The sequence below is a fragment of the Lactuca serriola genome, chromosome 5 (genome assembly GCF_051521515.1).
Source record: "Lactuca serriola cultivar US96UC23 chromosome 5, Lser_US96UC23_V15, whole genome shotgun sequence".
Taxonomy (NCBI): Eukaryota; Viridiplantae; Streptophyta; class Magnoliopsida; order Asterales; family Asteraceae; genus Lactuca; species Lactuca serriola.
In genome coordinates, this window is record NC_136412.1 from 273,534,642 (window position 1) to 273,561,873 (window position 27,232).

A 27,232-nucleotide genomic window follows, 5' to 3' on the forward strand; every position below is an offset into this window, starting at 1 on the left:
GTTCCAATTTAGGGCGATAATGATCGGAGCATTAGTTAATTGTTCTTTCAAAATTTCAAAAGTAGCTAAACATTCTTTAGAAAAATTAAAACGTGCATCTTTTAAAAGTAATTGAGTTAAAGGTCTAGTTATTTTAGAAAAATCTTTGATAAAGCGGCGGTAGAAACTCGCGTGACCTAAAAAAACTCCTAACGCCCTTCACATTGGTTGGTGGAGGTAATTTAGCAATAGTATCAATTTTTGCCTGATCCACCTCGATCCCTGCTTTGGATACTTTATGGCCTAAAACAATGCCTTCTTTCACCAGAAAATGATACTTTTCCCAGTTCAAGACTAAATTGGTCTTTTCACAGCTAGCAAGCATGAAATCAAGGTTAGTAAGACAATTATTAAAAGAAGAGCCAAAAACAGAAAATCCATCCATAAATACTTCCATAAATTTTTCCACCATGTTGTGGAATATCGCCATCATGCATCGTTGAAAGGTCGTCGGCAGATTGCATAACCCAAAATGAATGCGTCGATAGGGAAATATTCCACTAAGACAAGTGAACGTCGTCTTCTCTTGATCAATTGGGTCAATAGGTATCTGTAAATAACCTGAAAATCCATTTAAGAAAAAATAATAGCAATGGCCAGATAATTGCTCAAACATTTGATCAATAAAAGGACGGGGGAAGTGGTCTTTGCAAGTGGCATCGTTTAGCTTTCGATAATCGATGCACACCCGCCAACCAGTTACTGTTCGTGTAGGTATGAGTTCGTTCTTCTTATTCATCACCACCATCATCCCTCCTTTCTTTGACACCACTTGAATTGGACTAACCCATGGACTATCGGAAATCGAATATATGATCCTAACATCTAAGAGCTTGACAACCTCCTTCTTGACCACCTCTTGCATGTTCGTGTTCAACCGCCTTTGATGTTGCACTACCGGCTTCGCTCCTTCTTCAAGTTTGATCTTGTAAGAGCAACAAGAAGGTCTTATTCCTTTAATATCAGTAATTTTTCACGGAATGGCATTATTTATTTTCTTCAAAACTTGAACCAGCTCTTCTTTTTCAGATTTCGTGAGGTCAAAAGCCATATTCACAGGTTTTTAATTACCCTCTTCCAAAAATGCATACTCTAAGTGTTCTGGCAAAGTTTTCAACTTTAAATTCGAGTTTTGAACACTAAACACGTTGAGTCTAGAAACTAAACTCATCGAGTTGTGCCCAGTTTTCCCGTCTGATCGCGACTTTTCACCCAAACTCGTCGAGTTTATCTCTTCAACTTGTCGAGTTTACTTTTCAGAACTTCTTATTAATTCTTCGTATTCACTTTCTTCGAGTAATTTTTCTATCTCCTTTAGGTCTCTTTCAGCATCAAAGTCATCTTCAAAGGCAACAGTGGATTCGCTTGACTTGTCTTCTTTCCATTCTTCCATTAATTCTTCCAAAATATCCACTGAGAAGGTCGTGTCTTCACTAAACTTATAATGTTTCATGGCTCAATCAACTCCAAAAGTAACTAAATCTTCTCCTACCCAAAGGGTAAGTTTGGATTCTCTTATGTCTACTATGGCGCTTGCGGTGTTTAGGAAAGGTTTTCCAAAAATGATCGGCACTTGATGGTCTTCTTCCATATCTAGCACTATGAAATCTGCGGGAAATACGAACTTATCAACTTTCACCAATAGGTGCTCACATATCCCCCTTGGAAATGACACTGTCTTGTTTACTAGATGAATTGTCATTTGAATCGGTCTCGGCTCCAAAAGGTTCAACTTCTTAAAGAATGAATATGGCATAAGGTTCACACTCGCTCCCGAATAAGCCAATGTATAACTAGTAGCTAAATTCCCGAATTGGCATGGCAAAGTCAAACTACCCGGGTCACCCATCTTCTTTGGCAATTTGTTCAACATTAGAGCTAAACAATTTTCATTAAGAACCACCTTGGATACCTCCTCCATCTTCTTCCTATTTGTGACAAGCTCCTTCAAGAACTTGACATACTTAGGCATTTGTGCAACCGCCTCGATGAAAGGAATGTTAAGTTGAAAGGCTTTGATGTGCTCTGGGAACTTTTGATATTCTTCATTCTGCTTATCATGTCTAGCTCGGATTGGGAATGGCAATGGAGGTTGATACGGCTTAATTGGAGGTTTATTTTTCTGTTCAGATGGAGAACTCATCGAGTTCTTTTCTGGAATTCATCGAGTTGCGTCGACTTCTTGCGATTTTGAGTTTTCTTTCTCTTCCTCATGCACCTCTTTAGGATCTTCATTCGGGATCAGGGTTAGAGGAGTGACTATTTTTCCGCTCCTAGTCGTCACAATATTTATATGTGCACCTCTCGGATTTTTCTCGGTGTCTCTAGGAAATCTGCCCGGTGTCCGCTTATTGATTTGTTTTGCAAGCTGCCCTAGTTGTTTCTCAATGTTAAGAATAGAGGCTTGCTGATTTCTCATTAATGCTTGTTGTTCTTTCATTATTTCCTGTTGTTCTCGTGTCGCCGCGTCGGTTTCGTTGTGTCTTTTCTCGGATGTAGCTGCAAATCGTTTGAGCATGTCTTCAAAGTCCATTTTCTTCTCTTGCACCGACCCCTCCTTTTGATAGAAACCTCTCGTATTTTGCCTATATTTCTCGTCCTTTGCCTTCTTGTACTTATCGTATTGTAGCCACTCCTTTTTCGGTTTTCGTTTCACTAATCCTCATCATATCTATCGCCACTTGAATAACATACTTGTACTTTCTGGTTCCCATTCTCATCAAGGTCAAAATCTTTAATAAGATGGGGCCCGCTACAATTGTCACATCCTAGGCGGATGGCGTGGATGGACTGATCCATCTTTGTGGTCCATGCTTTCCAATTTAGCCTTCACTGCTGCCATGTTATCAGAAACTTAGTTCAACACTCCTCGAGTTGAATCATTCCTTGGGTTATGATATTCTCTAGAATGCTTAGAGAATTCTTCAATTAGTTTCTTTATAACCGCGGGTGCCTTCTTCGTGAGTGGTCCTTGAGAGTCAAGGAGCTATCTTGTTGTCACATTGACTCCATCATAAAAAATGGAGACTTCTTGCTGAATGTTTAGCTCATTATGGGGGCAGTTCCTCAACAAGCCTTTATATCTTTCCCACGCCTCATAGAGTGACTCGCCACCTTGTTGTTCGAAGTTTGCAATGGCTTTTTTCAACTTTGCTATTTTTGAGGGAGGGAAAAATTGATCAATGAACTCTTCGCGCATCTTAGCCCATCTTGTGATGGATCCTAGAGGGAGTGATTTCACCGGTAGCATAAGAAGTAAAACAGTCTCGCAAGGCACATTGAGGATATTGAAGTAGTCGTCTATGTCATTGACCTTGTCGATATGCTTGTATGCGTCTTCGTGACCTTTCCCGTAGAATGGGATGTCCTTTAGTTTGGCGAGTATGTGACCTTTTAGCTCAAAGTTCGCAATTGTTGGAATCGTGGGTTGCACGAGTCTTGACCCTATATCGTCACACATCCTTCTTTTGTATTCGTCCATGGGTATGTCTGCGATATCACCCATCTCTTGTTCTGGTTGGGGTTCACTTTCATCTTCAAATTCAGGTGTGTTCGGCTCGAGATCATCTATCTTCTTGTCAAAACCGCTTGATTCTCCGATTGCCTTGTCCTTCTTTTTGCGAATAATCGATTCCGGGTCTTCAACAGGTGGCACTAGTGTAGAGCTGGAGCCTCGGGTCAAAACTTCCTGAAATAAAATAGAAAATCACGCACAAAACGAACAAAACGAAACTGAAAGCGCGACCAACTCGTCGAGTTCAGTAATGGACTCGACGAGCTCAACGCAAAAACATAAAACTGAAAATGAAAATCTAAAACAGAAAAACAAGTAACTTTGTATGAAATAAATTTCACACAAATGATCGATAATACTACCAATTAAAATAACTATTACAACCGTTCCCTGGCAATGGCGCCAAAAAACTTGATATGTGTGAACTATACTAGTTTTAATCCTACTAATTTAAACACAAAATAAACACACAAAACGTAGTGTACCTATCGATTAGCAATATAGTTCAAGCAAGTAGGGTATCGAACACAGGGAACGGTAACAATTAAAATAACTACTAGAATTACCTAAATAAAAACAGGTAATAAAAGAGGGTTTTCTCTAGTTTTGCAAGACGAGAAACTTAAGTAAGAAAATAACACTTAAACAAAGACAATTAACAACTAAAGAGAATAAAAGATAACTAGATTCAATGATAAAAGAGACTTTTGTTCAAATTTGATTAACTTATTCCTATGGTTGATTTCATGGCAAGTGAAATAGATTAATATATCAATAGCTACTGATTTCTAATGTGATTAGGTTCATGTTCACTATGATGGGTTTGAGCCAAAAGAACATCCTATGTGCTCATGAAAACCCTAATGCTTGGATCTAGGTTTCTCTAATTGTACATGCATTCATCCAAGAGTTGAAAACCCTAAATCTAGTGTGTATAATTCAAAATTAACATAACAAAACAGATCTAGATGATTACCTTTTCTTCAAAGCTTGAATCTTCTTGTCCTTGGAGCTTAGAGTCACAAATGCCACTCCTTTAATGGCTTACAAATACCAAAAGCAAGAGGATGATCTTGGAGAGAGGTTGGAGGCTATAAAATTCATCTCTTGCACTCTTAGGACTAGGGTTAGCCGATTTCTGAAGCCTAAGGGGTCTATTTATACTTATGCTGCTAGGGTTTCAGTCAAAACCCTAATTGGATAGCTTAGGCCTTAAGCAGTCCACAAAACCTTTCAGAATAAAGGCCTTGGATGAAAATTAGATGGGCTCCCACTCTAATTTAGTCCACCCCTTAATTCCATAAGGATTCTCAACCCAAATTAACTATCACTCAATTGACAGTTCCAGTCCCTGTTATTTATTTAATCTCTTTTAGCCACATAATTAATTCCTAATTAATTATTGTCTAATATTAATTAAACTATATGATTTCTCTTTTAATATATTATTCATATAACATATTAATAAATCATAACAACCTCTTTATTCATAAATCATCCTATCATGTTGCTTTGGTGAAGGCAACCCAAAAGGACCATGCACAACCAGGTCAAATACTTACCAAATATAGTTACAGGCTTAGACACTAATCCAACAGTCTCCCACTTGGATAAGTCTGGTAACTACAAATGTAAATACAAACCTATTAGCAATCGTAGCTCTGCTGACAATGCTCAAAGCGAAGGCCACATCAGGGTGAGTACAAGTCATCGCATACATAATCGAGCCAACTGCGGAAGCATATGGTACTCGGCTCATTTCTGCTATCTCGACTTCGGTACTCGGACTTTGAGTCTTACTCAACTTGGCATTACTTTGGATTGGTAACTCTCCCTTCTTTGCATTCTCCATACTAAAACGTTTTAATACCTTGTCCAAGTAAGTGTTCTGACTATGTCCTATTAGTCTCTTACTTCTGTTTCTCACTATCCTTATTCCTAGAATATAGGCAGCCTCTCCGAGGTCCTTCATAGCGAAGCACTTCCCGAGCCAGGACTTTACTTCCTGCAGTGTCGGGATGTCGTATCCAATGAGTAGTATGTCTTCGACATACAATACGAGGAAGCTTACTATACTCCTACTAGCTTTGACATATACACATGGTTCATCTTCGCTTTGTAGAAAACCAAACTCTTTGACTTTCTCATCGAAACAAAGATTCCATCTGCAAGATGCTTGCTTAAGTCCATAAATGGACTTCTCAAGCTTACACACTCTATTGAGATGCTTCTCATTGACAAAACCCTCTGGCTGAGCCATGTAAACATCCTCAGCCAACTTCCCATTAAGGAAAGCGGTTTTGACATCCATCTGCCATACTTCATAATCATGAAATGCAGCAATGGCCAGCATCACCCTTATAGACTTTATCTTTGCAACTGGTGATCCCGATTATCGTCTATTGTACTCTATAAGTGAACTACACTTACTTTGCCCCTGTGTAATTTATAATTATAGTTGTAAGTCATTACTAGGATCTTATAATTAAGATTTATCAATGATTCCAAGTTGTTATATTGACTGATCTAATATGGAGAGGTGTCTAGAATGGTCACATCAGCATGGTTGTTGGATTTCAGAAAGACTATATGTCGAAATGATCCTACCTCTCGACTGTCCTGCCTGGCTCATCCTTACTTGTTTGATCTTGAAATAGACTTTGGAATTGTTAAGGAATATAAACTCTTGAAGATAGTAGTTCTACACAGTATGAAACTAGACTAAGACATAACATTATGTACATCTAGGTCTTTCGAGAAAGGTGTAAGGCGAAGCTCTTCCCGATTCACCAATTCACTTTTTACGATACATAGAGTCGTGTCGGTTAAATTGTGAACTTGAAAGAAGCATAACTTCTTCATACGAATTCGGATTTCAACGTTCTTTATATGTACAAAATCATTGTCACATAAGCTTTAGCTTGGTTTAGATTATTTATCCTAAATAATCTTCTATAAAAATGTCAATTTTATAGCTTATTCTATTTAACTGACTAGCCCGAATCTGCGGGTGTTACAATTTTCTCCTCCTTAGGATGATTATGTCCCATAATCATCAACAAAACTAGGCTTGTATAATGACTCAACACGTTTCCTTTCCATCATAGGTGGTAACCGTAACTCTTATGTCATTTCTATTAAGTTCCTAACTCGTAGACTTCTTGACCGCCGACGGTGCTTCACCCACTCTTCCTTCTATATTTGATCTCCATTGGAGGATCCTGCACTTTCCAGAAAAGAGTTAACCTAAATTAAGGTCCTTACTTCGACTACCGTAACATACCGATGGGTTATGTTCTAATGACCTTTCATCGTATGATGCAACGGTTAGAATTAGGTCTCTTTGAGTCCGACTCTAGCATGAAAGATACCTTCCTTCATGTTCTAATGTGAAATTATCACATTCTAGCATGTATCACTTCTAGCTACAGGATGCTTAATTCTAGCCGTGATCGTGATACTTCTACTGATCGCTTCGATTATCTTTTTCTTTGATCTTTTAACCAAAGTTGGACGCGACGTTGAGCTTACTTCATAGATTTTTTGGATTCGATTTGATATAACCACTCAGGTTGGAATAATATTTAATTATCTTTGTAGTCATTACTGAGACAAAGGTAATGATGGAAATGAACAAAATAGCTCAACTATTATAGACTTAGTAACCTTGTGATTTCCTTGATCCAAGTGTGATTCCTGTGCTTTCGGTAGTATAGGCCTTTACTACCTTTCACACCCACTCATACTCATCCCAAGTATTGTCTCACAGTCCACTAAGTTATCATAAAAGGATATCGTATAGAAAGCACATAACATAATTTAGGAAATTGGATTATCTCCGAAAACGGTTACAAGATTTATCTCTAATACTACTCCTTTCCTTCTGCATATCCTAAACTCTGGATGATCCGCTCTCTATTCTCGACCTATTGTTGTTTCGTCGAGGATCATATGATATGCCCTTACCTTCAACTTCAGCGACACATTTTTCCTTGCTACTTAATTTTTCTTTGGGCAGTTCTTCGAAATATGCCCACCATCTCCACATTCTTAACACTTCTTGTTATTGAATGTACAATCTATGGAATTGTGACTGGTCATCCCACACTTATAACAAGTCACTTCTTCATCGCATCTTTCAAAGTGCTTCTTCTTGCACTTCTCACACCACTTGGCTTCACTACTACCCCCAAACTTCTTGTCATCTAGGTTAGAATTTGTGAATCTTTGCTTCTTATCGAATCTTAAATATCCCTCAAACTTGCTCTTCTCTCCTATCTCCGTTCTCTCCAGACCCTTCTCCCAAAATTGGGTCTCCACATTCTTCGCTGCTCTGACGGCTGTCTTTAAAGTAGTTGCCATTTTCACCATTAGACTAAAGTCTGTCGGCAACCCGTTAGCAAACCTCTCTATCGTGGAGAGTTTGATAGCTACCAAGCAGGGGAATAGATTCATTTTATCGTTAAATGCCATGACATTCTCATCAAGACTCATCTTCCTTTTTCTCAAGTTCAGAAACTCGTTGTTCATGTCTATTAGATCCACTTCCGAGCAATACCACATCTTCAGCTGCTCCTAGAATGCTTACCACGACATCTTCATAGCTTCTCCCTATGATATTGTATCAGCTAACAACTTCCACCAACTTAAATCCTTGGTATTTAGTTGTCTGACTGCAAAGACAATTTTCTGCTTGTTGTTGCAGTTGCAGCTCTCAAATACCATCTCCATCTCGGAGATCTAGTCCATAATCTCTACTGGCTTTGGTCTTCCAGATAGACTTGGTGGCTTGGCACCCAAGAATTCCTTATACTTACATAAATCCTTGGCAATCCCTCTATCCAGATCGTTTCTCTTTACCACTCAAGGTTCATCTTGACTCACAGTCCGGTTGTAATTCCCTTCCTTCGACTGTTCCTCCTCTAACTCACGTTGCACAACGGGTGCAGTAGGTTCTCTTCCATTTCCCCATAGTAGACACCTTGTCTCTTCCATTTAATGATCTAGCATTACTTGTATCATCATCATTTTGATGGGTTCGGGTGCAGGTGTGATGACCGGTGCACGACCCATCACTCGCTGAGGCTGTTGGTTTCTATTGTTCTGCTTCTTGTCCTCACCATGTCATTTTAAACATCAAAGTGGCATTTAGTATACCAAGATGAGAATATAGATAGGGAAGGTTTAGATGCGTAATCGCCCTTATCACTCCGAAATTTTATATGTCAGTTCTAATACCATAATTAAGCATTTAGAAATCTGAACACATAAAATTTCCTAATTCTAAGTTGGTAACAGACCGTAGATCTAATCAGATAATAGCATTTTAAATAGGCAACCTAAGGCATGTTATAATTCAAACCATTTATCACACAAAAGTAAATTAGGCATCTTATCCTAAAGTGAGCTAGTGATTGTGTCACTTCAGGTGTACTATCTAAAATGTAATAGACACACTTCTCACGATCATCACTAAACATTCTAAGTTTAAGTCTAAAATGTAATAGACACACTTCTCACGATCATCATTTAACATTCTAAGTTTAAGTCTAAAAATCCTACAAATTCCTAGTTCGCTTAAACTAATGTTCTGGTAATACCAACTGTGACATTCCCAAATTTATAGTCATTCTAAATTTTTTATCTATGTTTATTTTAAAACGGAGTATTTCTTTTGTTGCGGAATTGGTCCCAAAAATATTATTTCAACGTAAGATAATATTAACATTAAACATTCCCAAAGAAACGTTCGATATTGATATTTTTTCAAAACTTGAGATGTCATAACTGATACAAAACCTAAGCATAAACAGACCTTACACTAATTTACAATAATGATCTAAATCTCATTTAATCTCTCGGTGTAATGTATCTTCACATTGATACATGAGATACAAATAAACTAAGTGGGTTAGGTTGGGAAACCTGGTGAGAAACATAGTGTTTTCAACCCACAATAATATAGTTAATTTGTTTATTCACACATTTCATGTCAAATAATTAACTCGATTACCCATCCCTGTTTTCTTTATTTATTCTTCCTTAAGGACATTTCCTAAGGATCATCTCCTACATCACATAGACAATATTGTTTCAAGGATTTTCCCCCAATACGTGTCAACAAAGGGTTTAGAGTATCATCGCATGAATACATAGTTATGAGTCTGCTGGTGTTTCCACTAGACTGTTTAGATTAGTTTGTGGTCGTCATCTATACTTTGGTAGATGATTACATCACAACATCGCAAGTCAAGGTCAGGGAATCTCCTAGTCACCTCCTATTTATCATCGTATATTTATCATTACCTATCTGTCATCACTTACCTATCATCTCCTATCTACCATCACCTATTACTACCCAATACATATTTAAAAGTGTATACTACTTATATCATTAAACTAATTAAATATCATCTCATAATATTTTATCTAACACATAACATTCTCCGCAAAGATAATGAGCATATAAAATATGTAATTATCTACATATAATTATTCATGTATGAATTAACTATTTTATTATGGTTGAAAGTTATATATTCATAAATGAATAGAATATTAGGAAATCAGATATGAAAACAAAAACATATGAAATTAAAGAATGGGAAATGAATAGAATATTAGACAATCACATAATAACAAGTAATATTCTATTCACAGTTGAATGAAAACAAAAACTAAATGTCTTTAGTCAATTGATCAGCTATAATCCTTATTGGGCATGTACGTAAATTGTGAGGAACTCTTTCTCCACATCCTGAGCAAATTCTTGTATTCACAGATGTTTTTTCTGCTGCACTTGGGATTCTTTTCTTAATTCCACAATCTTTATTACATTAAACTTGAGGATCATGAATATGATTTTTTTTTTCAGGAATAGAAACAGCCATTAGCTTGCTTAGGATTTTAACATCCGTCGTTTGTTTAACTCCTCCACATGTAGTATCATTCTCAAATTCCTTCAAACAGATGGGAAAGAGAAAAAAAACATAACACATCAAATAAAACATTGAAACAAAAGGGAAAAGGCCCAGAACACTGTGTAAACAAGAGAAGCTAAAAGATATTATTTGAAATCCCTAACATGAGACTGAAATAACGAAACAAGATCCATTTGCAATGTTCACCGTTGCTTCACCTCTTGTCTTGAACAAACTATAAGGTATTAGGGTTCCTGTAAACAACTAACTGTATGTATTTTTCATATACAAAACAATATACAGAGGAGGCTTATATAGCCATGATATATAATTGTCTAAGAGCTAATTTAGGATCTAAAAACATATTTGATGAGGGATTTACAATTGTCATACTAAAGATAATGATAAATTAAATCTTTTATATTTAATTATCCTTGGTTCGTAATACGCCCCCGCAAGATGGAGGATCCATCAAAGACTCCAATCTTGGAACGTAGACGAACAAACAGGCTCCGACTGAGGGGTTTGGTGAGAGCATCTGCCAGCTGATCATTAGAGTTGATATGTAGAACTTTTAAAGAGCCAACAACAACTTTCTCACATACGAAATGATAGTCCAAAGCTATATGTTTCATGCGTGAATGATAAACCGGGTTAGCACATAGATAGGTGGCTCCTATATTATCACAAAAGAGTGTAGGAGGAGAGGATTGCTATACACCAAGTTCTGTGAGTAAGTTCTGAACCCAAGAAACCTCAACTGCTGCATTTGCTAAGGCTTTGTATTCCGCCTCAGTGGAGGAACGAGAAACCGACTTTTGACGTGCCGATTTCCATGAAATAATGTTAGATCCTAGAAATGGTGTGAGTGAGTGATACAATTTCCATGAAATAACGTGGTGTGAGTAAGTTCTAGAAATGACTTTTGACGTGCCGATTTCCAAGTTCTGTGAGTAAGTTCTAATGTGCCGATTTCCATGAGATAGTGTGGCGTGAGTGATATAATCGTTGGGTAGTAGGATCATAACACTTGTAGGCTGATTTTGAGGTAGAATATCCAAGGAAGAGGCAAGGAATGGATCTATGTTGGAGTTTGGAGGTGGTATAAGGACTCAGCCATGGATAACACAAACAGCCAAAAGGTTTAAGTTTTTTTGTAGTTTGGAGATAGACCAAATAATTGTTCATAAGGAGTGTGGTTATTGAGAATACGTGTGGAATCCTATTGATTAGGTATACTGCCATTTCAAAGGCATGAGACCAAAAGTTTAAGGGAAGTTTAGCATAACGAAGAAGAGCTAAACTCGTTTCAACTATGTGTCTGTGCCATCGTTCAGCTATACCATTCTGCTCAGGTGTATGAGGAGGAGTGGTGTAGTGAGAAATGCCATGTGTTTTTAAGAAGGGTGAGAGGCCTATGTATTCGCCACCATTATCAGTAAAGATTGCTACAATGGGTGTTTGGAAAAACTTCTCAACCAAGAGTCTGAACTGAGGAAATATGATGGCTACATTAGATTTCTTTTTCATTGGATAGAACCACACATATTTGGAGAAATAGTCCATGAAAATGACATAATAGGTGAAACGGTCAATGGAGTTTTGGATAGGTCCCTACACATTAGAGTATATCAACTATAATGGTTTTGTAACGATAAATGAGTTGGAGCCATTTATGACTTTTATTAATTGAACAGGATAAACAATGCATATTAGAAAGTTTAGAGCTAAGGCCTAATTTTGAAAGGATTCCCTTGAGAACTCTTGTAGAAGGGTGACCGAAGGTATGATGCCAGTGGAGTGGTGAAGCTTTGATGGTGAGGTTGAGTTGTAGATTGGATGGTAGTGTGGCATGATAGACATCTTCATGGTTCTCCCCCCGCATGAGACGCGCCCCCGTGCGAAGATCCTTCACAACAAAATAAGAAGGAAAAAATTCAACAGAACCCCGGTTAGATTTGCATAGTTTGGCCACAAAAATGAGATTCTTGTCTAGTTGGGGAACACATAACACATTGGGTAATTTTAAAGTTTTAAGTGGTATGTTAATGCATTTAGAACCAACATGTGAAATTTGTAGACTGTTACCATTACCAAGAACAACTTCGTCGGGTCCACCATAGTCCGAGATATTTTGGAGAGTAGAGCGATCACCTGTGAGGCTGTGACATGGTTAGAGGCACCACTATCAAATAGCCAGAGTGATGAGATAGCAGGTGACCCGGACATAGTTACATTAGCGACAGGATTAGGATTAGGATTAGGTGGCTACGAGTTGTTGATAGTGATATTGTTTTCTCTTAGCAATCGAGATAGCTTTCGACAATCACGAGTCATGTGACCTGGGAAGTTACAGAATTGACAAAAAAGGTTGTTTTTGTTTGGGCGACTACCTCCAGATCCTAGGGAAGACCATTGGTTACGTTTGGTTGGGCTGCTTTGCTGATTGGAAAAACAATTGTTGGGGCCACGTTGGGATCTGTTTGATTGTCGTGAAGTGTAATCGACAGTGGTTATCACCGGGCCAGAGGAGGCAGTGTGTACCTTAAGGGCTCGCTCAAAGTCACTTAGTTTGTCAAACAATTCAGAGTAGGAGAGTGGTGTTTCACGCACTTTGATAGCAGCTACAATGGTTCCATATTCATCACCAAGTTGTGACAAAATATGCACCAATAGGTCTTCTTCTGTGATAGGGCTTTGGCCGAGTGCCAAGTCATCAGCAATGGCGCGCATATCCTGAACGTATTCAGCGATTGACGAGTGCCTTCTGGGTTTTTGACAAGCTTAGACTTGAGAGAGATGACACGAGATCCGGAGGCACTAGCAAAACTAGCATTGAGTCGTTCCCATGCTTCCCGGGAGGTAGGAGATGATGAAATTAGGGGTTGGATGGAATCAGAACAACAGCCAAGAATAGCACTGATGATTGTTTGATCCTGGCGGTACCAGGAGATGTATTATGGGTTTGGTTTAGGACCATCTTTTTCTTCAAGAAATCGCTTTGGAGGATTTTGATTGCCAGTGATAAACTGGTCAAGTTCAAGCTCAATTAGGGCAGATTCAACTTGACGACGCCAGACTGGGAAGTTGTTGGCGTTCAGCTTAATTGGGAAGTGTGTTGCAGCAGTAACTTGTATTGTTTTTGAACCCATTGAAATAGTTGGGAAAGAAGAAGAAGTAGAAGATAGGATCGGCTTTAGAGCAATTGAAGCTCTGATACCATATAAGGTATTAGGGTTCCTGAGAACAACTAACTGTATGTATTTTTCATATACAAAACAATATACAGAGGAGGCTTATATAGCCGTGATATACAATTGTCTAGGAGCTAATTTAGGATCTAAATTTGGTACATATTTGATGAGGGATTTACGGTTGTCATACTAAAGATAATGATAAATTAAATCTTTTAGATTTAATTATCCTTGGGTCGTAATACTAACCATCATATGTTGTTTGGATTTCTCAATATCTTGATCATCCATCACTAAGGCACTTCAAATCCATCAATGGAGGGAGGTAATTCCGCAACATGTGTACCTGATATATAAATCTCCTCCAAGCTTTCAATATTACCGAGGTAAGTAGGAAGTTCTTGGAGATTTGAACAATCATGGAGATCAAGAATTTTGAGGGACTTTGAGCTGCAAATGCTGTCTGGGATAAACATAATACCAGATCCAGAAGCACGAAGCACCTCTAGTGATTCTATATCACCTATTGCTGGAGGCAAGTATGTGAGACTCTTCCAATCATGAACATTCAAAGATTTTAGTGATTTGCATCTACTAATATTGTTTGGAAGATATCTAATGCTGGTACTTGATACAATAAGGTCCTCCAAAGATTCCACTTGATCGAGGTTCTCAGGCAAACCGTCAAGACTAACACAGCCATCGAGTTGAATAGTTTTCAGATCTTTCAATCGACTGATGGTGGCTGGAAGTCTCTTCAGATAATGGCAATAAGTGAGACTCAGACAAACAAGCTTGGTTAGATTTCCAATTGAGGAGGGTAGTTGTTTTATCATATTATGAGACAAGTCAAGATTTAACAAGTTCTCCAAGTACCCTAGAGACTCTGGGAACTCTTTCAGCTGTATGCAGGAAGAGAGGTTTAAGTAAATGAGATTCTGTCCAACTCCAGTATCATTGCAAACTGCACTCAGATTCAGAGGTGTTTTAATACTGAAGCAATGATGAAGATCAAGAGTTTTCAGACGTTTCAGCCTAGTAATGGCATCAGGAAGATGGATAACACTAGTGCTAGATGCAAGCAGGTTCTCTAGACTTTCTAAGCTGTCCAAGTTGTCAGGAAATTTCTCAAGACTTATGCAATGGTGGAGATCAAGGGTTTCCAGACGATTTAATCTAGAAATGGTGCTTGGTAGACTCTTTAACTTTTGGCAGTAAGTGAGGTTTAAGTACACAAGATTGTAGAGATTACCAATCGTCTCGGGCAGTTCTTCAATCAAACAGTGAGAAACATTAAGCTCAGCTAAGCCAACCAAATTTCCTAGTGATTCTGGCAAGTGCTTGAGATTTAAACAACCAGACAAACTCAAGTAAGTTAGCCTCTGTAAAACCCCAATAGAAGTATGAACCTCCAATAAACTCAGACAAAAACCAATATTAAGCCTCTCGAGGTTTGGAATCTGGTTAAAATCTGGGGTTTTAACTTCGAGTAACTTAAATCAAGAAGCTTCAAGTTATGAAGAACCTGCCGCAATCAAATGGAAATAGAAAAAGTCCATATATATGTTATTGTGGGACAATAAGAGTAATATGATATGTATAATTATCCAAAACAAAGTATAGCAGAGTATCTGTACCTTTACATCCCAACTGGTCCACAGTTGTACAATATTACTGTGAGGCATTTCGAGTCCAACGAGTTTATTTGCATTGAAAGTTTTTGGCAAAGAATCTTGATTGAAATAATTCCATGTAAGCCACCTTAACTCATTAGGAAGATATGCAGGAGCACAAGGACTCATTTCCTCGGTCATTGCATGAAAATACAGCAGTCTAAGGTTTCGCATATTTCTGAATGCTTCTGACATGTTCATTGAATCTACCACATGTACATTGCCCACTACAATGGCTTTGATCTCTTTTTTACCCTGCAAACCAAAGATAACAACATAAAAACCAAGTGCCAGAAAGTACTACACCAGACACAAAAATTTAATTTTTTGTCCCATTGACATCAGTACGTCCTTGTAAAATGGGCGTCAGTCAAGTCAAACACAAACACAGTACAACCTGTTCAGTTTTGTCAGGTAGTGTACTATGTAACAAATGGGACCTAAAGGAGAATTCCTCTACCGTATTTTCCTTCAAAACATCCACAATTTCATGAGGGTCCCACAATCTACTACGTCTGCCAAGCTCATTGGGTTGCATCCTACGAACAATATCTTTTCCCATTTCTTGTATAAGATCATGCATCAACAAACGCTCATTTGAGATGATTATGAGGGACTTTTGCTCAAGAACTCTAGCGACAATATGCGGGTAGAATTCACAACTTTCAAGTATCCAGAACACGGTATCTTTCTCCCATCCTCTGAAGAAACATGCAATATGGAGGAACGCTTCCTTGTATTCATTATCTAGACCATCATAGCTCATTTTCAATACTTCCATAGTTTCCTTTTCTGGAATACTTTTAAGTTTATTTAACGTACTTGTCCACTCAGCCAAACTTCTACCACATAAGAAGGAACCCAAGACTTTAAGAGTCAAAGGAAGCCCAGTAGCATAGTGTTACCCCCTGTTGTGAAGCCTCTTCATACTCTTTTGAGGGAATACTTGTCTTGAAAGCATAACATTTGAACAGTTGAATTGCTTCATTGTCATTTAGCAAACTGATCTTATAGATGTTCTTTTCCTTTATCCCGTGTGCAACTAGAACATGCTCATCTCGTGTTGTGATTACAATCCTACTTCCTTCACCAAACCAGTTGAGTGATCCAGTTAAAGCTTCTAGTTGACTCAGAGAATCCACATCATCAAGAACAAGAAGAACCTTTTTATGTCTTAACCTTTTCGATAATATGTGTTTACCATCAACAACACTACGTACTCTCATGTTTTCTTCCTTTACAACATCCCCAAGCAACAACTTTTGCAGATTTTGCAGACCATATTGTCGTGAAACTTCTCTAACATTTTCAAGAAAGCTTACGCCATCAAAGTGATAAGAAATTTCATCAAAAAGGACTCTGGCTAGAGTCGTCTTACCAGCACCACCCATGCCCCATATCCCTATCATACAAACACCATGATCTCCATCTAACAGAGATATAACCTCTTCTGTGCGATGTTCTAACCCAAATAAATTCTCATCAGTAGTAACAGAAACCCGATTCAGTTCTCTCTGAATCCTTTTAACAATATCTTTGATACATATTGCTTCATGCCTGAAACATGGATACAAAAGAATCAAGAGATATTCAACACAGAGCCACAGAGGAACAATGAAGACATGATCTGCACAAGAAATTACCCATTGGCAATGGTCTTCAGGTCCCATCCAGACAAATTAGCTGCTTCTACAAGTACCTCCCTCCATACTTGCATTTTCTCAGCTTTGTAGTGTTGGGCTAAACCTTTCCCAAAATGCCCTTTCTGTTTCCGTACATCTGAGGGGTCCACATGATAGAACACCGGAAAAACTATTTTTCCCCTCGTCTTATGACAGCTCATTATCTTCACAAGTTCATCCAAGCACCAAGTGGAAGAAGCATAGTTCTTTGAGAAAATAATGACAGAAATAGCTGATTCTTCAATAGCCTTTAAGAGTTCTGGGGCTATTGACTTTCCTCTATCGAGTTTCTCATCATCATTGAAAGTATAGATTTGATGCTCTTCAAGAGCAGCACAGAGATGGTCAACAAAGTTCTTACGGGTATCTTCTCCTCTAAAACTCACAAATACATCATAAGTCCACCCAAAATCCTGCAACTTTGAAGTTGCCATTGGGAACTTGCTAGAGCATACCTCTGAACAAAAGTATTCAAGTTAATCAATATGGAAATGGAAGGACATTGAGAATTAAAAATCTTGAAAGTTGGTTGCATCTCTGATTATTAATATAAGGGTTTTCATATAATCATCACAATGTTGCTAAAAACACAAACATCTAGGAATAATAATGCTACACATACATCACTGTAGCACACAGAAAGAAAAAACTAGCTTACATTAAGTTATGTAAACATCACCTGGTTTAACCTTCAAGGATCTTGCATTTTTCTTGTGAGGCTTTACCAGTTCTACAACATTTTTGTCAATACTGGATGCATTCATGCGACCTAAATTCCTCATAACGGTTTCAGCAATCTCCTCAACAAAATCGAGTACATCCCTGTATATGGAAATCAATATTCACTTGCTCAACATTGCCCCAAATAAATTTAAACCGAAGAATTACAAGTTTGACACTAATGTAATGGCAAATTATCAAACACATGTTTTATTGGTGAAATGTACTTAAGTTGTAAGTGAAAATAAAATACCTCATTAGAAAACCTAAAAAAGCCCCTTATAAATAGTGGCATCTTAATACTAATCTAGTGTACTTGGAAATGTGAAGGTATTTGGAAAACATTGTGTGTTGTCAAAGCCTAGGAAAAGAAATATAATCACTAACTTGTGATTATATTGGTTATGCTTTATTAAAATTGTTGTTATGGAAGCTAATAGAATTATTGCATCTAACAACTTAATTTGGGACTTGGGAGACTTGAAGGCCAAATTAATATATGAACTTAAAACCTTCCCAGGATACATCCGATGAGTATTTTAGACACATTATAACAAGCATTTGCAGATAGAAAACTGTTTGAAGTAGATTTGTTATAAACTCACACCAATTTTGCATTTGATAATTTTCAACTTAGAACGCAAAAGTCAAATCAGTAAGAATGTTACCAATTGGGTATGCTCTTCAATTTCAGTTTCAACCCGTGTAATTTAGTCAATTCCACTACAGCCTGCCTCCACAACTTCTCCTGTTCTACCGAATAATATTCACGACGAAACATTGACCCAAAATGCCAATTCTTCCTGCGTATTTCCCCTAAAGGCTCATCAGGGTTGCGAAGCTCCAAGGGGTCGACATCATAGAACACTGGGAGAACATTTAAACCTCCTTCAGTTATCTTGCTCAATTTCATGATGTTCACTAGTTCATCCAAGCACTCTCCGGTGCTAAGATAGTCTTTGCAGAAGACAATTACCGCCATTGATGATTATTCCACCGATCCAAAGATACCTTGCGAGACATATGTATACCGGTCTTCGACTGTGCTTATATCATCCAAACGTGTGGAGATTCCTTTTCTTCCAAGTGCATGGCGAATATCGTTTACAAAGTTGTTACGACTACCTAGACCAAAGTAACTCAAGAACACATCAATCTTTCGATAGCTTGGTGAATATGCAGAGAGTGGAGACTCCATTAAAAACTGTAGCCTTAATGAAGTTGTCTGGATTGATTTCTACAACAGTCGACAGAAACCCGACTGACAATATCGATTTCGGGAGGCAAAAACCATTGACAATTAGCTTCTTCTTTTTTTTACACAGCCGCCAGTCGAAAAAATCAGCTTCTTTGACTTTAGACCATGTCAAGTCCACGATACATTGAACGGTCGAAAGAGTTCAAATAGTTGCAACTTGCACCACAATCATTTCACTGTTTATTAACTTTATTTATTTTTTCATACCATCGACCTCTATAAAATTTTAAAGTTATATAAGCATTTTACTATTTTATAATTGTAATATTTCGGTTTTAGGGCATTTCGGTAAAACTAACTGATAACGGGTAACTAAAAGTTTCTTCATATAATTTTTTATTTTGGAACGTTTTGTTTATGCTTCGAGCTAAATACTCCTGTTGCGAATGAAACTTTTTTTTACGAGCGGTTTAATTTTTAAAAGCTAGAAACTGAAAACTCTCGAACGTTACATACCGAACACGACCTCAATCAATTGTTATATCATCATTTTATTATTATTATTTCTGAATAATATTAAATAAAATTGATACTACATAAAATTTAAAAATAAAATAACTAAAGTTAACATATTTAAAAATACATTAATTAAAAACTACTAAATTAAAATTATCAAGTAAACATTATGAATAAACAGCAGAATATTAACTAAACACTACGATAACTACAAATAATACAATATACAAAATGATTTCATTTTTTTTAAGAGTAAATTACTGAAATCGTCCCTATAGTTTTGTGAAAATCACGCATTTGGTCCCTAACTATTTTTTTTTGCGTTCGGATCGTCCTTATAGTATGATTTTATTGCATTCTTAGTCCCTCACAGACATAAAAAGACTATTTTTTATAGTATGATTTTATTGCGTTCTTAGTCCCTCACAGACATAAAAAGACTATTTTGTCTTTATATTTATTTTTCAGTTTTTTTATTTCTTTTCTTGTTTATTAACTTTAAAAAAATAATGCGTTCACAGATATCAGCATCAATAAAAAAAACTAGCAATCATCACCACTAAAAGAACCGACAACCATCACCGCCAAAAGAATCAACAACCACCGCCACCTCCTCCGTTGTCAAACACCATTGCCATCGACTACCATTAGCCAACCAAATTAAAACAAACCAATTTCAAGTTCTCAAACTCTTTTAACTTTGATGTAAACGATCCGAAAAAAAAACCTATATGAAAACAATCCAGAAAGAAAAAATCAAAATTGGAGCAAAATCAGATTGTTCAAATCAAAAATCCCAAAATCAATTTGCTCAACTATAATCAGAAGAAAAAAAAAACACAACCCCTACATTAGAGATTGGATATGGTTTATCGTGGTAGATTTATGAAAAAATTGCAAAAATGGTCCATGTGGTATGTATTTTTTAAGGGTTTTAGTCCAAACCACGGTTTTTTGGATTGGTGGTCCTTTTGAGGTAGTTTCGTTGCGTTTTTTGTCCTTCGGTAAACTGAAATGACTGTAATGCCCTTGGGGTATTTATTTTTCATTTTTCTTTCATTCTTTTAAAATCTAATTGTTTTTCATTTATTTTAATAATTAAAAAAAGTGAGGTCACCTCTCTCTCTCTCTCTCTCTCTCGAAATTCACCACCCACCTACTTCTTCATCTTCACCAATTCATATCTGATGAACACCGATACATACTTCTAAATCATATGAACACATGGAGTATTCAGATTCTATTTCTCACACAAACACACATCTATATTTTCATATGAAGACGGAAATGCCTAGAGAACGTTGTTTGTGATTCACAGATATGAAAGGAGGTGTGATAATGACTGTAGGGGAACGTTGGAAGTCATAGATAGCGACAAGACCCATCGTCTCCATTCACTCTGTGACAACCCGAAATTTCTATCTTGTACAACTATTCAATTCAATCAAAGTTAGACTCGTTTCTGCTATCGTTTAGCAATGTTTAGAGTCTATTTGAGTGTTCTAAGCCTAGTACCTTCAAAGTTAGGGTTTAGAAAAAGCGTTCCTTAAGTTCATCACATTCTAACCGGGACAAACACTCCTTCAAGAGGAGTGTATGGCCATACACATGGGTATACGGCCGTACACCCCTCATGTCCATACACTCTCACATATATATGTGAAACTTAGCCATTTTTAATCACTTTTCACACATTCAAGCCAAGAAATCGATTCTCTCTCAACTATCATCGGTTTTTTCACCTAGATCTTCAAAAATGTAAGTTGATTCATTATGCTATCTAGTGAAGATCCATGATTTCATCCATGAAATTACTTCTTTTGGTTAGATCTTCAAGAACACCAAGAACACACACTAGTTCTTGGACCTTAAACACCCCTTAGAGGCTTCCAATTTGTAAGTACCTCTTCCTATGCTTGTCATACTCTAGAAACACTTGTTATTCATCTTAAAATCGACATCAAATGCATGAACAAAAAGAGTGTATGTGACAACCCGAATATTTCATATATATAATTTCCACAGTTAATCACTTCATTCGGAAGTCAATTTCATTTCCGCCATCTTTTATCACAATTTAAAGTCCGTTTTAGTATTCTGAGCCTTTCACACTTAAGGATTAAGTCTTAGAAAGTAACCACTAAAGCCCTAACACCAAAAAAATCACACCATAAACTCCATCAGATGGAGTTTACGGCCGTAAACATGGAGTTTACGGCGTTAAACTTCGCGCGGTAAACTCCGGGGCAGTAAACTCACCCTATATAAGGGTTGAGTGAACCTCATTTATACTCTTTCCACTCTCTCTCTACCCTCTCTCTTCAAGACCCGATTTCTCCCAAAAATCTTCAAGTTTTCGTCCCCAAACTATAAGTTCTCTTACCCTAGATTGTGTTAAAGCTTATTTCATGTCCATATAGCATTGAAATCACCCAAAACTAGCATGAACAAGGTGTTTACGGCCCAAGAAATTCTTAGGTCGTAAACCCTTAACATGGGTGCCAAAATGCCCCTAACTCCTTCCTTGTGCTTAGATACTAGCATAGATCATACCCTTGAAGTGTTATGGACCTTAAACATTAGGTTTTGGAGGGTTGAATGAGAGTTTATGGCCCAGGATCTTCTTAGGCCGTAAACTCCCTCAAATGGTGCAAAATGTGCCCTAATCACCTCACCTAGCCTTGGACATTAACCTAGAATTATACCTCAATGAGTTAGGGACTTGAATCAACAATTTGGCACTTCATGCCATGAGTTTACGGCCGTAAACTCATGGGGAAGTGGTCCCCAGGCCGTAAACTCCACACAAGACCATTTTTGGACCTCAAACTCACCCAATCTCTTGTTTAGGCCTTGGAGCACTTAACCACTTAAGTTATAGTAGTTTCAAGACTAGTTTGGAGACCCAATTGAGAGTTTACGGCCAGTAGTAAACTCCCCTGGGCCGTAAACTCGAACAAACATGGTCATTTGACGATACATTTCCGCATAAAGCCATACACTCCTTTATTGCAACCCAATAGCCTCCTAGCACTTGACCAAAGTGTTTTTCCTCGCATTAGGATGTTTTATACATGTTTAATTAGTGTTTTAATCACTAATTATATGTAAACATATGTCTTCATATGTTACTAGGGTCATTAAGTGTGTTGAAGTCTTCACTTGACACAAAGCACTCAACCGACACTTCCATCCGATCCACTCGCTGCAGGTGAGTTCATAACCCTTAATTAACCTTTCAAATGTTTTTAAATGCTTTTATGGGGGGAATACAAGTTGAATCCAACAATTTATAGTATCAATCACATGTGATTTTTAACTTACAATCAGAAAGGATTTCTATACTTTTAACCGTTTTGCCATCAAAACTGTTTTCAATGTTTATCAAACTCATTTTCATGTTAAATCATTATAAAAACTATTTCCAAACTCTTTTAAACTTCTTATGTTCCTAAAATATATCTACACCAATATATCTATATAAGTAAGACTTGAAGGACTTAGGACTGATAGCTCGCCTTATTTCCTATTCTTGTTTGATTGGGGTCTTAGGGTATATTGTTATCTGTCCGACTGTCATTGAATTCTTAGTTATATATTGTATGTATTTGTGTTGGATATGAATATTTTCACTCCGTTCAATACTTTGGTGTATCCAAGATAGACTACAACATGCTATTTAGCTATAATAGGTATAGTTAAGTTTTCCCGCTCTTTACTACCATTACTATGATACTTACCATAGTTAGCACTAGGGATGAACATATGACCTGTTGGACCGGACCGGACCGGAAAAAAACCGGGACCGGACCCGGACCGGACCGGATATATATATTAATGGGCCGGTTTTCGGGTTTTGTTTTTACCACTAATCGGGTTTCGGGTTTGGACCGGACCGTACCCGGAATACGGGATTTAACCCGGACCAGACCGAAATTTTTTTCTCCTTAAAATATATAGATAAGGATATTGAATTATTAGTTAATGTTATATATAATTTTATGTATAAAACTTGATGTTTTTATTGTAACATTATTTATAAATCTTGATCAACGTTTGTTCCTATCACTTTACAAGAAAAAATGTATCTAGCATGCTATTTTTTGTTCAAACATGCAAAAAAAATTTATAAAAACATGCAAATTTTTTTATAAAAACATGCAGTTTTTTTATAAATAATGCTGTTTTTGTTGTTTTATACACAAAAAAGCTGTTAAAATGCAGTTTTTTATTAACAATGTTGTTTCTTTTTTGTTAAAACATGCATTTTTTATAAAAAGTGCAGTTTTTGTGCTAAATAGTGTAATTTTTATTTGTTCCAAATGTTAATAAGGTTTGTATTTTTTTTGTAGACACCTCATTTGCACGTGATCTAAGTAAAGTTCCGCATTGTACCAATTTCAAAGCCTAGCTCGGTCCAAAACCCGAAACCTAGTTTAGTACCCGAGACCGGACCGGACCGAACCCGAACCCGATACATCCAAAAACGGTCCGGTTTTCGGGTAAGAAAATTCACGATTTTCGGTCTTCGGGTTTTCGGTCTTCGAGTCGATCTGGTCCGGGTTTGGCCCATTGCTCATCCCTAGTTAGCACTATTATGAGTCTCTACATGTTAAGTACTATACTAGGAGAATACTATGTACTATAAAAAAGAACACTGAATACATAATACCGAGAAACACACTATACACTAATACAAGAGAACATACTAAAACAGAATGTGATACACTATTTCTCTATACGGCACTTTGTTGCGCCTTCGCCGTGTAACCATAGTCTCCTGGAGGGAGAGCGGGCTCTACGTGTATAGATCTATATAGGGCGGACACTCTCACATCCCGACTACTAGCTACAGTCTGAGCCGTCTAGGCCCAGGGATGATAACATGTTGCCACACTACGTGTGACCTGGAGGGTCATTATACATTCGAACGCCTATTCGCATGGTTACATAAAGATTCACATTCGGATCCTTAAATTAACAAATTAAGAATTAAAGGTAAAGTAGACTTCCCGAGGTGTATTATATACTTATCACTACCTATAGTCTGCGGTTTATTTACCATTCAGTCGACAGTAACACTGCTGGAATAATACATTATTTTCCCATTTACTTTGTTCAAATGAAGTCCAAACTATATTTTTATAAATGAGAGTCTAATTGGGAAAAACTTTTACACACTCAAAGGATCAAACCTACAAATAACCAAGTCTTGGCAGAAGACTACTTTTACTGGAAAATATAGGATTTTCTAGAGATTTACACTATTTTCAAACTTGATAACAACTTTCATGTTACACAATTGTAAACACTTTTATACAAGCAATGACACTAAAATTCTTATGAACTCACTAGCTTTATGCTGATACTCGTTTTCAAAATAACTTGTATTCTCAGGTCATTAGTAGACAGGTACAGATGCAGCTTTTGAGAACACAGAGCACATACAAGACTTCTATTTATTTTGATTATACCTTCTTGGTGTCTAACAAACTGTACAGAACACGCTTGTATTAAAATTTCTATATTAATGCAATGGATGTGTTTGCTTGTTTTTACTATTATGCATTGTTATGATATTGTGCATGACGTCCTCCACCCTAGAACATATTCCGCCATTCTCGGTTTTGGGGTGTGACAGTGTACGGCCGTACACCCTTCATATGGCCGTACACCCCTTGTTTAGTGCATGTTTGGCCTCAAACTCATGTTATATTCCAACACAAGATCATGGACACTTAGAGGATGCTAGATAGAGCCTTAGACCACCTTTTTTCGGCATGTTCTTCAAGGAGTGTATGGTCGTACACTTCATAGCCATACACATATGTGGTCGTACACTCCATGTCCGTACACACAAGTGGCCGCACACCACTTGGCCGTACACACTTTAGTGTGGTCGTACACCCATTTTATGCAATCCTTTGTACTTGTAACACTTCAATCTAAGTGTTTCCTAGTTCCTAAGGTGTTTTCCTTGCATGATTTGTTGTATAAACACTAATTATATCCATATATGTATCATATTATATACCTAATAGGATCCGTTTGTGCTCGAGGCTTCACTTGACACTTAGCATCCTATATCGATCTTACATTCATATCACTCACTACAGGTGAGTTCATACCCCCTTAAACTTATCTTTTAAATGATATTAAATGCTTTTATAGGGGAGAATACAAGTAGAAAACATTATAGTTATTATTCAATCACATGTGATTAATAACTACCAATCAAGTAGACTTCTTATTCTTCAAAACCGTGTTATCAAACTGTTTCAAAAACCTTTTTATAAACTGACATCAAGTCATCTAAAGCCATTCAAATGGTTAAAACTCTTTTATATGTTAAATTCTTTATTAACTCTTTTAAAATTATATATTGTAAAAATCATGTCTATGTGAATATAGTTATATAAATAAGGTTGAAAGGGCTTAGGATTGATAACTCGCCTTATTTCCTGTTCTTTGTTTGGTTGTGGACTTAGGGTATTCGGTTGTTTGTCCAAATGTCGTTTGAATCTTAGTTATATATTATGTATACGTATATGTATATAGAAATAAAAGTCCTTTCTTTCAGTCAAATACCTTTAGGTAGCAAAGGTGTTCAAACATAATCAGTCATTCAAACAACTTTACTAGTCAACTATAATTGGTATAGTTTAGGAAGTCACTACTTACTATTTCTAGAACACTAAAACATACAAGAGTAAGTTCATACATGAGTCAGTTTAAACATACTATAATGAGAAACAAAGAGAACATACTACATACTAGAACAGAGAGAACATACTACATACTAGAAACAGAGAGAACATACTACACTAATACAATAACAAGATAACATTTATGTGAGCCACTACTGCATGGTGCAGCAATATACTACCGTGTCACATTTTGTAACCAGAGTCTCCTGGAGGGAGAGCGTAAATTTGTGTATAGATCTATATGGGATTGACTATCCTACACCTTGCTGCTAGCTACGGTGACGAATTTCATACCATTTCGGCGTCTCGTACGTTGTGCCTTACTAGTCAATCAAGTATGGTTATAATCTCATCACATATTACCTTAATTAAACAAACAGGTTTAAGGTAGTTAGTATATTGGTAGTTACTTAGATAAAACTACGGTACATCTTTTGTAATCAAACAGACATAACAAACATGAATACTTTGGGAATCACTTTCCTTTCTGAGCTCTGGCTGACTGTACGCACCACATGTTTTTGTTTGGATAAAGTTATTTTTATTAAAAAAGATTTGTTAAGATATTCAGATCCTTAGTTTGAGTCTGGAATCACACAAATGTTCATCCAAATCTCACAAACTAGGGCTCTGATACCAACTTGTAACGTCTCGGTTTTTCATAACAAATTTTTCATTTTTAACAGACCACATTTCATTCCAATATTTATTTTATTCATAATGAAAACCATTGTTTGATAATCAGAAGTCAATTATTCAAATCAAAGTATAATTAAATTATGCGGAAAACAAAAACATGATGTCGATGCGTGTGTACAGTCAAGTTTTTCCCTTCTCACGATCTGCAGAAGTACATGAAATCATTTGTAATCAACCGGGTAAGCACGAAGCTTAGTGAGTTTCCCCAATATACCATATATCCCAATACATATACTTGCATACAAACAATGGCTCACAACCTTTCGCCGATCCACCACTAATATGTGTATCTAGAGTTACGGCCTACCTGCCATTTCAACGTCAACACACGGGTCTATAGGTTCACGACCTGTCGTTGTTCCGCCGTTAA

General features: G+C 37.0%; 1 protein-coding gene, 1 non-coding gene and 1 pseudogene across 3 annotated transcripts; 1 reads left to right on the plus strand and 2 right to left on the minus strand.

Annotated features, from left to right (window-relative positions):
• Positions 1-1,495: 1,495 nt before the first annotated feature.
• On the minus strand, positions 1,496-2,182 carry LOC145050505 (uncharacterized). The gene has a single exon (XM_078998744.1). The coding sequence runs from the start codon at positions 2,180-2,182 to the stop codon at positions 1,496-1,498; it is 687 nt and encodes a 228-aa protein (XP_078854870.1).
• A 901-nt stretch (positions 2,183-3,083) lies between these two features.
• LOC145056193 (small nucleolar RNA R71) lies at positions 3,084-3,190 on the plus strand. Its single transcript, XR_013685724.1, has one exon. It is a non-coding gene; the product is annotated as a small nucleolar RNA R71 (small nucleolar RNA).
• A 10,475-nt stretch (positions 3,191-13,665) lies between these two features.
• Positions 13,666-19,118, minus strand: LOC145050506 (TMV resistance protein N-like; annotated as a pseudogene). The gene is made up of 6 exons (XR_013683418.1): positions 18,411-19,118; positions 17,702-17,844; positions 16,984-17,479; positions 15,801-16,897; positions 15,305-15,595; positions 13,666-15,192 (listed from the first exon to the last, which is right to left on the minus strand). The product of XR_013683418.1 is annotated as a TMV resistance protein N-like (transcript).
• Positions 19,119-27,232: the final 8,114 nt, after the last annotated feature.